The 13,877-nt window shown below is 42.7% G+C and overlaps 2 protein-coding genes across 2 annotated transcripts in view; both read right to left on the reverse strand.

The window, feature by feature from the left end:
- Positions 1 to 10,445, reverse strand: part of sbr (small bristles) — a 33,880-nt gene extending 23,435 nt beyond the window's left edge. The window contains exons 1-3 of the mRNA XM_067779405.1: positions 10,193 to 10,445; positions 9,961 to 10,130; positions 9,799 to 9,897 (exon numbers count right to left, since the gene is read on the reverse strand). Coding sequence (XP_067635506.1) covers positions 9,799 to 9,897; positions 9,961 to 10,130; positions 10,193 to 10,268 — 345 coding nt within the window. The 5' untranslated portion in view covers positions 10,269 to 10,445. The remainder of the gene's footprint in view (positions 1 to 9,798; positions 9,898 to 9,960; positions 10,131 to 10,192) is intronic.
- On the reverse strand, positions 827 to 3,699 carry LOC137248477 (putative sodium-dependent multivitamin transporter). Its single transcript, XM_067779404.1, has one exon. It carries the CDS (start codon positions 3,076 to 3,078, stop codon positions 1,132 to 1,134), a length of 1,947 nt encoding a protein of 648 aa, XP_067635505.1. The 5' UTR covers positions 3,079 to 3,699; the 3' UTR covers positions 827 to 1,131.
- Positions 10,446 to 13,877: the final 3,432 nt, after the last annotated feature.

Raw genomic sequence — 13,877 nt, forward strand, 5'->3', positions numbered from 1 at the left:
CCCTCCCAACTCCGCTGCGACAATTCTGCCGCATAGAAGTTTGCTAATAAATTCAACCAGAGCCGCCTCGACTCGTAAACCCACCAGAGCTCTTTCGATTGCCCCTCGGTAAGACATTGTTAAAAGCCCCCTCGATGTCTAGAAAGGCACCCAGAGCATACTCTTTGTGTTCTAGGGACCCCTCTATTTGCTTTACAATCGAATGGAGAGCCGTTTCCGTCGATCTGCCCTTGCAGTACGCATGCTGTGAAGCCGACAGTAACCTCGGGGTATCCTTTTCCGTAGGTACAGGTCAATCAACCGCTCAAACGTCTTAAGCAGAAACGACGAGAAACTGATTGGCCTGAAATATTTAGGTGATACATGAGAGCTTCTGCCGGCCTTCGGAATGAAAATAACCCTAACCGTGTGCCAAGACTTCGGGATATAGTTAAGCCTGCGGCAGTTAGTGTAGATGATGGCCAACCAGCGGCAGGAAATCCCCAAAGACTTTTGAAGTTGGCAGGAATGATTCCATCCGGGCCCGGAGACTTATATGGCTTGAACGACCCTATAGCCAAGGTTATTTGACTTTCTCGTATTGGAATGGCAGACACTTCTGCATGGCAAACTACCGCCGGCCATGCAGGCGAAGATCCCTGGGCAACTGGGACATCGGGAAAATGATTGTCCAGTAAAAGTTTTAGGGACTCCTCGCTACTCATCGACCAGTCCCCACCATCATCTTTCAGATACCCCAGAGGAGCGGGATTCCTAGAGAGTATTTTTCTAAGCCTCGCGGATTCATTGCAGCCTTCTACGTTTTCGCAGAAGCTATCACAAAAAAATTTCGATATGACAAATGAAAATGAAAGAAAGCGTCAGCCCCTGAGGATTTACTGTTTCTCTGGCTCTTAACTGTTTATTATTAGTGATTATCTAGACATAAAACTTTCCATGACATTTGAATGTTTCTATATACTAAGAAATTAGTGCCTGTATGCCTGTCTATGACATACCATAATGAAATTCGTTTTTTTGTTTTATAAATAAATTTAGATTAATAAATTATTTAATTACTGCACAATTCAATTCACATATTCAACAACAATACAAACGAATCATTTATAGTAATAACTAAATTCTATTATACTAAGTTATTGTGGTGGCCTGCTCTTTTCTCCCATTTTGCACAATCACATCTCTATCATCAGTTGAACGTTTCTCACTATCCTTTAAGCCACCATCTAGTACTTGTATGCTGAGCTCCGTTGCAGCTGTGGCACTTTTCGGCAATTGCGTATCATCTTCCGCTGTGCTGGGTGTCGCAGAGCCCCCACCCATTTCAGAACTCGTGCTCGTCACCACCACAACTGGAACTTGTCGATTACGCAAACGCTTGGCTATAGGTGGCACAAACAGGTCGTACTTTACTGTTGTGCACGCGCTATCTGTGTAGATGTGCGCATTTGAATCCCAGCCCAGCTTGGCATACAGCCAGGAGCATACCAAGCCCACAAACAACGTGACAAGAAACCCAATTACAGCATACCACATATAGGAGATGCGATACAGATAAAAATAATATGATTCGTCTGCTTCGGCCGCCAATGCTGTTGCTACACGCGGTAATTGTGTGAATAGGCTGCTGATATGTGACGTAAGTGGCTTTGCAGGGCAGCCTTCTGTTGAGAATTCCAAAGTTGCAGGCATTGGTCGAGGTTGACCAAAGCCTATCCAAAATGAAAATGCTAAACTAGTAACGAGTCCTGTTATCGCACCCTTCTGATTAACGGAGGTGAAGTACATGCCGAGTGTGAAAAGCCCCAACAGCGGTCCACCAACAATGCCAAAGATAGATAGCGCAGCCTGAAGCACACCGGTTAACGAACCGGTAAGGAAAGCCAAACCAATGCATGCTGCACCGTAAATCAAATTGAATAGTTTTGAGAACCATGTACTTTTCGAGTCTCTAAGCGGTTTTTTAGTTTTCCATAGCAGTAAGGGTTTTATATAATCTTCGGTGGTGACTGCAGCAAGCGAAGAAATAACAGACGAAATGGTAGATAGACTAGCAGAAAATATGCCAGCAACGAAGAGGCCGGACAGACCGGGTATGTCAGCCATTGTGTCCACAACGAAAAGAGGCATCAGTTGATCGCGAGATGATATGCGTCCTTGTAGCAATGGATCGCAATCCTTATAGTAATAGTAGATGCAGAGGCCTGAGAAGCAGGTACTACAACTTAATACCATTAAAATCGGTAAGTTCCACCAAAGCGCTGCTTGTGATGATTTCAGATTGCGTACAGACAATAAACGCTGAACCTGCGTCTGATTAACGCCATATAAAGATAAGTAAGTAGCCATACCCCCGATGATTTGTGTCCACCAAGTGTGACGCACTGTGGGATCAATACGAAAATCCAAAAATTTAATACGAACGCCTTCATCTGCAACACGCCAAATTTCACCCCAACTTCCAGCCTTAATTGTGGCACAAATTATGACACTAAAGATTGACACAAACATTAGCAGAGATTGAAATATGTCTGTGATGAGCACCGCTTTCATGCCACCCAATGTCGCGTAAAAAGTGCACACTGCACCCACAGTGACTATGGAGAAATTTCGATTCAGTCCCGTTACTGCTTCAAGCGCTAGCGCCGGTGCATAGAGTACAATACCCATGTAAAGTACCATTTGTATGGTGTAAGCGATTGAGGCACAAAGCCTTGTGGCATAGCCAAAACGCAGCTCTAAATATTCGTAGACAGATGCAGTTTTTAGGCGATAGAAAACCGGCAGTATTAGATAGGTGGCAGCTGGTGTGGCTAACACATAAGAAATGTTGATCAATACAAAAATAGTACCATACTGATAGTTTTCCATCGACACACCAAGTAGAGTGACGGCGGACATGAAGCTGGTCATGAGGCTGAAAGCCACTGGCAGTATAGACATTTGACGATCAGCGAGTAGATACTCCTTAGTCGTTTGTTGCTTGCCGCCGGTTAGGCGATAGTAGATGCCAATAGCTGCCGAAATAATTAGCACAATTACAACGATGGCATAGTCGAGGGCGCCGAATCTAGACATTTTGCTAAATTTAATTGACTTAATACACTGCAAATGATTGATTACTATTAACTTTATGCCCTAATCACATGATTCTGTTAGTTTTGCCTTCTAGACGTTAAGTTTTTTTCTCCACTTTCAGTCAAAATCTGTTTTACTTTACCGTCTAGACCACTACCGCCGATGAGTTTCCCGGTTTACAGTGCCTGAACGACTGATTTACGAGCTCGGGCACATCAAGTTGACGTCTGATGATTTTAACGCTTTTAAAAGTAATCTTTATTAGACCGCCGAGTTTGTCGATATTTTATCTTCTCTTGTTAACTGATTTTTTACTGCTTCAAGTACTATTTGCACACTTTTTATATACAGATTTTTGTTTATTTTCTTTATATTATTCTTAGTATAAACGCTAAAACAAAACACGTTAAGTGCACGGAAATCGATGCAATACTGTCGAATCAGCGATATTTTTGGTAGAACCGTACTTTTATAAACTATCGTGGCAGCGTTGGCGTGTAGGTGTCTGGCATAAGATTGCTGCATTGTAAACAAAGCCAATCTGTTAGCTAAATATCTTCCCATTTATCGCTTTGTTCATATGTGAGCAAATGAGCACAACGCTCCGTACAGATATCTTCGCGCCGCACGATGACACCCCAATTGCATGGGATATTAATAAGCAAATACATAAAGCGATTTTATGGTTTATATAGCACCTGCGCCGGTAACACCCAATGTATGTGTGCTTGAAGCAGGCGCTATCCGCATTCCAATGAACAAAAATTTAGCAAGATTCATCATCTGTGTTGAGGGTTCAACTCTAGAAATGGCATGTGGAATTTTAGCTTTGTATAAACATAATTAAGTTGTTGTTGTTTTTCTTCCAGCAATACACCTCAAGCTTATTCAGTTGTAAATTTTTATTGTGTTTTCCACAAACCGATGAAGATTTTTGTAGTTATTGATTTCACTTTTGATTTCGCTGCCCAAATGAGAATTTCCCGCTTTCAAGACAATTTTGCCTTTCCGTTTGCCTATCATTTTACATTTTTTTTGCCGGTTCGGGAATTGAGGAAAGTCGTAAAATTGTTTATTTAACGAATTACTCACTTTTCTTTTAAAATAACATTTGCAACGACCAACAAGAATGTTATAAAATGAACAGAGTAAGGACCAGTAACCTTACAAATTGGTAAATTAAATGATTACTTGGTGACATTTTTGGTAGAAGTTTATAAAACAGAACTTTGAAAAAATGTTCAATCTTCCTACTTAGACTAGCCTATGGACTTACTCTGCCCGGTACATTGGAGCACATCTTCAATCGATAGCTCACCTAAAAACACCTATTTAAGAGCTACATACTTTAACCGCTGCAATGCTTATGCTATTCAAATGAATACGTGCTTTAATAGCAAAACACACTTCGAAGGCTGATGAAGTGTTGCGGATATGGAAAGCCCTTTGGCAAATTGATTCAGATATGCTCTAGTACTAGCCAGGCTGACGCGGGGGTTATGAGGTACAACCCTTTCAATGGGATACCAGCGCAATTTATAACTTCTCCAAACCAATTATCAACCTCACCTATCAGTGGGAAATCCTGTTTCTCTTGCAACTGAGGCTCTGTCGACCACAAGTTCCTCACGGAAAAGTGGGATGAGGGTACTAGGTAGAGAAATTAAATGCTGAAAACAGTTTTTGTTGAAAACCCAGAAACCTGGGCATCCCAAGACATCTTATTTAGGAAGCCCCGCCTCCCAGGGGTTTAAGAAGTTGTTGTTGTTGTAGCGATAAGGTTGCTCCCCGGAGGCTTTGGGGAGTGTTATCGATGTGATGGTCCTTTACCGGATAAGCTGCGGTAACACAGCACAGCACAGCACCACCCGACCATCTCGGGAACGATTTATGTGGCCACATTAAACTTTCAGGCTATCCCTCCCTCCCCACCCTCCAAGTTCCCTGAGGAGCTTGGGGTCGTCACAGCCTCGTCTGTTAGTGAAACGGGATTCGCCGGGGATAGGTGAGGTTGACAATTGGGTTTGGAGCAGCTACACAGCCCCTTGAATCTGGTATTTTAGTCGCCTCTTACGACAGGCACACCTACCGCGGGTATATTCTGATCCCTACCCCGCTGGGGGGTTTAAGAAGTCATCTTCGCAAGCAATATGAAGAGATACGTCCGATAAGAGTGGCTGTTGTTGTTGTAGCGATAAGGTTGCTCCCCGAAGGCTTTGGGAAGTGTTATCGATGTGATGGTCCTTTGCCGGATACAAATCCGGTACGCTCCGGTACCATTGCACCATTAAGGTGATAACCCGACCATCTCGGGAACGTTTTATGTGGCCACATTAAACCTTCAGGCCATTCCCTCCCTCCCTACCCCCAAGTTCCGCTCAATGCAGCTCCTGTTCTGGTCTCCGCGACGGCAACCCCTCGACGGATTTCATCGCGCCATGTTGCCAGGTCGCAAACCCATATCATCCGGGTACCCCAATGCTTGCCCAAGGGCGCCCAGACCCAAGGCCACAACAGCAATTGCGTCCTGGCCCTCCACAACCTAGGCGTAGTCACCCGTCACTAACCCCCAGAGTGGCGGCGTCGCCCCTCATGCACTTCAGAATTCTGCAGTTAAACTGTAAAGGACTAACTGGGAAGATTACGGAGATAGTCGATTTCATGAAGCGGCACAACATCCGCATTGCTGCGATTCAAGAGACTAAACTCACAGCAAGATCTGCATTGCAGACCTACTCTGGGTATAATGTCCACAGGAAGGACCGCGAGAGCGGAAATGGAGGCGGCCTCGCGTTTATTATACACCACTCTGAGCAGTATCATATATTTGATCCTGGCATCGACCGCAGGGACAATGTCTTAGAACGTCAAGGCCTATCTGTCCGGTCAGGCGATGCAAATCTAGAAATCATCAACATCTACATCCCTCCTGTCACCTGTTGCCACAGTGGATACCGCCCTAAAATCGAGGCCTTACTCACTGGCAACAATCGCATTATCTTAGGCGATTTCAATGCCCATCACGACCTATGGCATTCAAACTTGCGGGCGGACAGTAGGGGTGAGATGTTGGCGGATCAAATAGAAGAAACGACGTTCTGCACAATAAACGGAGACACCCCCACACGTATGGTAGGAAGCTGTCATAGCTCGCCAGATATCTCAATCGTGAGCGCAGAACTCGTAAACTGCGTCAACTGGCAGCCGATGGTAACATTGGCATCCGACCACCTGCCCATACTTATTTCGTTCGAGCGTACCGCCGACTTCATCGTCACCGAAAAACGCACTTTCATAAACTTCAAAAAAGTAAAGTGGGAAGAATATAAATCTGCAACAGACAGCAGCTTTGCTGCCCTCCCTATCCCGACTGATGCCCGCCAAGTGGAGCGTGCCTTCCGTAAGGTCATTGAATCCGCCTCGGCACATTTCATTCCCGCCGGGAGAATTCCCGAAATCCGGCCTCACTTCCCGGCGGAAGCCGCGAGTTTAGCGAGGGAACGCGACCTTATAAGACAGCTTGATCCAGGCGACCCCCAAATAAGGGATATAAACCAACGCATCAGATTGCTTGTGGACGAACACAAGCGGGCGAAATGGGAAGAGCACCTAAGAGGTTGTAACCTCTCTACCGGTGTAGGTAAACTTTCGTCCACCGTAAAGTCCCTATCGAATCCGACTAAGCACAAAGACAAAGTTTCCATCGCCTTTGGCGATAAGGTGCTGTCGGATGCGGAAAAATGCGCGAGCGCTTTCTGCCGACAATATATAATGCATCCTACGGTCGACAAAGATAGACGGAGAGCCAATAGACACGCACATAAACACAAATTCAGCGCGTCACCAATCACCATCACCGCTAGAGAGGTTGAGGACGCCATTGGTCGCGCTAAACCATCCAAAGCAGTGGGCCCAGACGGCATAGCCATGCCGATGCTTTAAAACCTAGGGAAAGAGGGTTTCAAATATTTAGCGCATGTCTTCAACCTGTCTCTCTCCACCTTTGCCATACCCGAGAAATGGAAAATGGCCAAGGTGGTCCCGCTACTAAAGCCTGGGAAACCAGCTAACGTAGGTGAGTCATATCGTCCGATATCTCCCCTATCGCCAGTGGCAAAGACGCTTGAAGCCATTTTGCTCCCTTATTTCCAAGCACATTTGCAGCTAGCCCCTCATCAGCATGGCTTCAGAAAACTCTATAGCACTACCTCCGCGCTAAATATCATTAGCACCCAGATAAATTGCGGTTTGAATCAATACCCCCACCATAGAACAGTACTCGTAGCGCTAGACCTATCAAAAGCCTTTGATACGGTCAACCATGGCTCATTACTGCAAGACCTGGAAGGGTCTACCCTTCCCCCATGTCTTTTTTTTTTTTTCAGGCTATAAGCTGTTTTACCAGCTAATAATGGCAGAGTATTAATGCACTCTATACGCCAGGTTATTCTTGTGTTTTTAAACGAATTTAAGGTTAGGTTTTTTATTGGCACCACGCCATTCTGTCATATGTATTTAAGGCATCACGCCAGATATTCCGTTAGTTTATGTATATTAACTTTACAGTTAGGTTTTTTGTTGGCACCACGCCATTTTTCACATTAAATTATTTGTAATACGATTTGGTGTTATATGGCTCGCGCCAGGTTATAAAATTTTTTACTGATTCCTGTTGAGAGTGCTCAGCCCCTATCTGACACCAGATCAGTGGAACCTCGCATCTCCCAACTCCGCCGAAAAGCCAAAAGGAAGCACTAAGCCAACCTTAAGGCCTAAAAAATTTTCGGCTCAACTAACAAGCCCGACAAATTACAGTTGAGCCGAGGATGACCCGCGCGACCACTTTGACTGAACGACTAGAACGGAATGTCCCCCATGTCTTAAAAGGTGGACCGCAAATTATCTGGGTGGTCGGCAGGCATCGGTGCAATTCAGAAACGAAACATCAAAACCATGGAGAATTAAACAAGGGGTGCCACAGGGTGGTGTCCTATCCCCACTTTTGTTTAATTTCTACATATCTAAGCTACCTTCACCACCGGAAGGAGTCACAATCGTTTCCTACGCCGATGACTGCACAATAATGGCCACAGGCCCAGGTCCAGAGATCGATGAGCTATGCAATGAAATAAACGGCTATCTCCCTGATCTCTCCAGTTTTTTCGCCTCGCGAAACCTGGCATTGTCACCGACTAAATCTTCCGCGACCTTATTTACAACATGGACGCCCCAAATGTCGGCCATATTGAACATCCACGTCGATGGCACTACGCTACCGACTGTCCTACACCCCAAAATCTTGGGTGTGACGTTTGATCAGGATCTACATTTTGGTGCGCACGCAACCGCAATTGTTCCGAGAATTCAGAGCCGTAATAAAATCCTCAAATCCCTTGCTGGCAGTACCTGGGGAAAAGATAAAGAAACGCTCATGACCACATACAAAGCAATTAGACAGCCGATTACGTGCTACGCGTCACCCATATGGTCGCCAAGCCTAAAAACTACCCACTGGAAGAAACTACAGGCCTGCCAAAATACTGCTCTCAGAATCGCCACGGGCTGTCTTCTTATGTCCCCAGAACACCATCTGCATAATGAGGCGAGAATACTCCCCATCAGGGAGAGAAATGAGATGCTGACCAAACAGTTTCTGTTGAATACCCAGAAACCTGGGCATCCCAACAGACACCTGATTGACGAACCAGCACCGCCTAGGGGCCTAAGGAGTCATCTCCGTAAGCATTTTGAGGAAATACGGCACCTGAGAACCCAGCCGTATGAAGCGAAAAAACACAAGCAGGTCCTTGGTGAACTCCATAGACAGGCATCGGACCTTTATGTCGGGAATTGCCCGGTGAATCCAGTATTTGAAGAAAAATATCCAGAACTCGCGGAAGAGGAACGCATACTCCCCAGGGAAACGCGTGTCACTCTTGCTCAACTTCGTTCTGGATACTGTAACAGGTTAAACTCTTACCTATCCAGAATCAACCCCGACATACAAAATGTATGCCCCGCTTGCAATGTGTCCCCACATGACACCAACCATCTCTTTAATTGTAATGTGGAACCAACGCCTCTAACACCCCTTTCCTTATGGTCCACCCCTGTTGAAACGGCAAGTTTCCTTGGACTCCCGTTAGAGGATATTGATGACAATTTGTGATCGGTCGCGGCTATTAGGTGGGGCGAGCATTGCTACAACAACAACAACAACAACAACCGGCGTTTTTAGCCCCAACCCAAATAAGCATGCCTTGCGACAATGTAAAGCATGTGTGCAAACGGTAAATCTAAATGTCATGCAGAACAAAAATTGGAAATCGAGTCAGGTTTGCACGCAGCAAATTCAATTTGGGTTGCTCTCATACAAGTTGTATGTGCACGAGACATTTTTGACAGAAAATGACTTGCGTGCGTTTATATTAGGTTGGCATGTTAGGTTATCTTCCGGGATGTATATTATTGCCCTATAAGGAGTTGTGCTATAACCTCCTAACAGTAAATTACTATTGTCTCAAACCTGGCATATTGCACCAGTGTTCTCTTTTTTCCCTCAATTAGCGAGTTGTCAAATTAAGTGCCAGTCAGCGTTAACCTGGCATACAGAAATCGGTCCCAAGAAGAATGCCCGTAGTAGCATTGAGACGCTTTATAATCAGTAATAGATTTGTTTTTCGTTCGATATTTTTTACTTATATACTAACTAAAACTCACCGAAATCTGGTACCAGCCAAATGGTGATTTAGATAAATGCATTAAATTTCCAAATTTTTTTCTTGGTATTGGTGAACCTTTTCTTCGTGCATGCTCTGGCTGCAAGTTAAAATTTATATAAAAACAAGTTTACAAATAAACTTGCGTGTGTCTATTACAAACCTTAGAAGTGCCAGGCATATCGCCCATATCTTCATCATCCTCCAAATGTGAACGGATAGCTATTTCGGCCATACGCCTTCTAACGCCGCCGGAGTTCTGCAGCAGTGAGGGTTTGAAGCTAACGCGCCGTGTGTTGCGATCTTTGCGGTCTTTACGACCGCCATCGCGGTCTTTATAAATAAAATATATTAATAGCTATTTGCATAAAATCCAAAAAAGCGTGGACGCTTACCCTCCAAAGCAGATAATGTTGTAAAACGTGAGCCACTTGGTCCTATTGAATTTCCGCGTCCACCACGTTTGTGCATTTCGTTGCAATATTATTTGTTATTATCTTAAACTATATTTACTGTAGTTTGCGCTAAATTTATAGAAATACGCTCCTTTTCCAAGCAATTTCAGAAATTGCAAAATGAAGATTTTTTTCCTGCTTCTTTGCAAATGTGGACAAAATTTGACATGTGCCAGCAATGCCAAGCTTCAATAATTGCTCAATTCACCATATCCATCTTGCCATCTACCACACCAATGAATATTGATTAAAATGTTCCCAAATCTAGCATAATAACTTGCCAATTCAACAATGTTGGTTTGAAACGCATAACAGAAACACGCTAATTAACATACATACATAAATATATGCAAAGATAATAGATATACATGATATAAGATACAATGCACACAGAAAGTTGTTCGATACGCTAAATTTCAACTCCGACAAACTCACCTTTATGAAAAATACATACCACACAAGGTGGCAGCACTGTGACATCATATTAAAAAAGTACATATCAGCTGATTTCCGGCTGTCACTGGTTAGCTTCCCCATAGTTGCGCCTTGTTCAGTGTTGTGTTGTGTTTTTAATTTGTTTCGGCTTTGATCTCGTAAATTAGTGAAAGCTAACATTATTTTTTTATAAGTTTATGTTATTACGTCGTGTAAATATATTATTTATCGAAAAAGAAGTGATCTGAACGCTTAAAATAGCGTAAATGTTAAGAAAGAAAGTGAACCGGTTTGCCGCGGATAAATTTTAAGCGGGTAAAAAAAGTAACTGGAAAATTTTAGAATAGCACCCCCGTTCGGGGTAAAACTTGGTATCAAATGAAAGAGGGAGTTCTCCCGAGCACAAATATATATATTTTGGTAATAGTCTAGTTGAGGGGTCGACTGCTAATACGCTACCAAAAATATCGAGAGAGGTCAAAAGACGCGTATTAATATCGAGAACAATAATCCGATGGCGGGAAAGAAAAATTTTATCTCTGTCCGGAGATATTTGCAGTTGAAGTTGGCGATTTCCATGTGGTTGTTGTTGTTTCGTACCCCCAAAAAAATTGTGCATCACCGTGGCGGTAGCCACGGTTATACCACACACCCGGACTTGGCATGGCGTAGCCCAGGGTTATTTTTTATAAGCGCGGCCGAAGGCCGCCTATGCAGAAAGGTGTTCTACGCAGAATTACTGTGCATGGCGCAGCCTGTGTTGGATCGGCTAACATAACAATAAACATAAGAGTTATAAGGTAATATCAGCTCGTTCACGAATGCAAAAAAGAGCTTTTTCAATTTTTTGGTAAATAAAGACTAGAAAAGTTAAAGATATATACATCAGATGAAAGGTATTTTTATAAGTTATTTTTCGATTCTGCACTTGTTCCGTTTTTTAGGCGTGGCAGCACAGATTTGTAATGTCATAAAATATATATACGTAAATACATATAAAAGTTGTATAGAAATTTGCAAAGTTTAACAACAAACAACTTTTAAATTATAAGTTTGCGCACTTTAAGATATATATATTTGTGATCGGGAGAACTCCCTATTTCATTTGATACCAAGTTAAACCCCGAATTCGGGGGGTGCTAAACTTAATCGCTGCCAAAGTAACTTCCACAAGAGAGAGTAAATTAATATTTATAGTCTTTGCTTCCACTTCATTTTTTGATACCTCAAAAATTTTGGTGCGGCCTCTAAACCACTCTTCTATCGAATTTCTTTAAAAAATAATCGAAGGTACGTTCAATATCGGTATATCCGCGCAGAATACCTTTAGGCATGTAAATGTGTGTGTGAATGTACTTGACTTGACGACTTGAGCTTTGTGTTTGTTGACTTTATAAGAAAGTTGATGTTCTTGTGCACCTTGGCTGAGAAAATAGTTTGCCTTGTAGTTGTATTAACGATAGACATTCCTCGAAGGCTTTGGGGAATGTTATCGATGTTGATGGTCCTTTGCCGGATATAGATCCGGTACGTGCCGGTAACAAAGAGTTCGCCTCTTCTTGAATTTAGTGATCATAGAGACTTGCATAAATCAAATTCAAATTTTTTTCCACGGTTGTAATGAAAATTTTTCGCAGTGTAAACCGTCTCCAAGGTGTTCATGTATACCTACGTACATATGTATAAACTATTTGGGGGACAATATCAACAATATTGTTTGGAGCTCGATTCGTGCCCGCTGTCTTGCAGTTGAGCGCGAACAACGAAATGGAATGGATCGTGCTGTATATTGTGCTGTTACGTTAACATGGACTTTTTGTTACAACGACGCTAAACGAAAAATAAATCGCATAGTACTAGTAAAAAAACAAAAACAACGGCGTAAAGTGCAATTAATTGAAAATCAAAAAAAAAAAAAAAACCATAAAATGCTCCAAATTGATTAACTATTACGGCAAAATATTAGTTTCTTTGTTTTTAGGGTGAAAATTAATAAATAATTAGCAACATAAGTTAACAACAACAACAACCCGTCCCTGTGCTGAATGTTTTTAAATACCTAGTTGTTGTTGAATTTGCTGTTGTTTGCGTTGGAGTGTGAGGTTGCGCGTTTTTTATTTATAAACAAATGGAAAAACAAAAAAAAAAAAATAACTGACGCCTCATATAGATAAATCTCAAAATAGGTTTGTTGCTACGTGGGTGGCTCACTGTAAATCATGACTGCTCACATTCAAAGGAAATAACTCCATTTTGCAGATATCTGCTGCTACAGCAAAATCCACGCGCCTACAGCGAATTGACAAAATTAAAAAAAAAAAAGGAATGCAATGACATAACACACACATAACAATGCAATGCAACCCATATCAATTTCTTCATTTTGCGGTTCGGTTTCATGCGTCACTGCAGCGCGTCGGAAGCGCTATTCACCGCGCGGCCCATTTAATAACAGCAGCGCATTTGATTATGCTGCTTTTGTGTACTTTAGTTTTTTCTTATTTTTCTTTTTATTTAAAATTTAAAAGTAAATGTCGTAAATAATAAGTTCATGCTGTGATTAAAAGCACATGCTAGCAAGAAGCTTCGAATTTTTATTATAAATATTTACATTCAAAACAGTTGTAAAGTTTGTACATTGTGCTTAATTAATTGTTGTTGAACTCTTCAAACATACATATGTACATGTACATATGTAGCGAAGTGTATGTGAGTAAATGCAAACCGCTTAGTAGCGCAACCGGCTTTGAGCGTTCGATCACCTCCTGTGCGCGTGCGACGTCGCGGGCGGTGTCGTTGGAGCTCGGTTTGTTAATGTCTCTAATGATGTTGTCACTCTAGTACAAGTTATACACAATGCTTCTCAAATGTATGTTCTTAATTATGTCATGATCAGCATGCCATAGTGTAGGATCATCAAGTAGTAGCAAATACAAGGTAACAAAGCTATAACAGTAGTGCAGTGTGCGCTACCCTCGCAGCTGGGCGCACGTATTTGTTTATGCAAGCGCTTTAATAAAATAAAGCAAGTTTTGAAATTTTTATGCTTTATCAGCACGTAAAATGTGTCACTGGGTCATTTGCTGTGGCGCGCCGTTTTGGCGCTGCACCAGCGCGTCGCTCTTCGCTGAGCACTTCGAATGTGTTTCTAAGCGCGATTGCATTTTTTTTTCATTGAAACAATTGACTG

Source organism: Eurosta solidaginis, chromosome 4 (genome assembly GCF_040869045.1).
Source record: "Eurosta solidaginis isolate ZX-2024a chromosome 4, ASM4086904v1, whole genome shotgun sequence".
Taxonomy (NCBI): Eukaryota; Metazoa; Arthropoda; class Insecta; order Diptera; family Tephritidae; genus Eurosta; species Eurosta solidaginis.

Coding starts and splice junctions, on each gene's coding strand:
- LOC137248477 (XM_067779404.1), bottom strand. CDS start 3,078: ATGTCTAGATTCGGCGCCCTCGACTATGCCATCGTTGTAATTGTGCTA.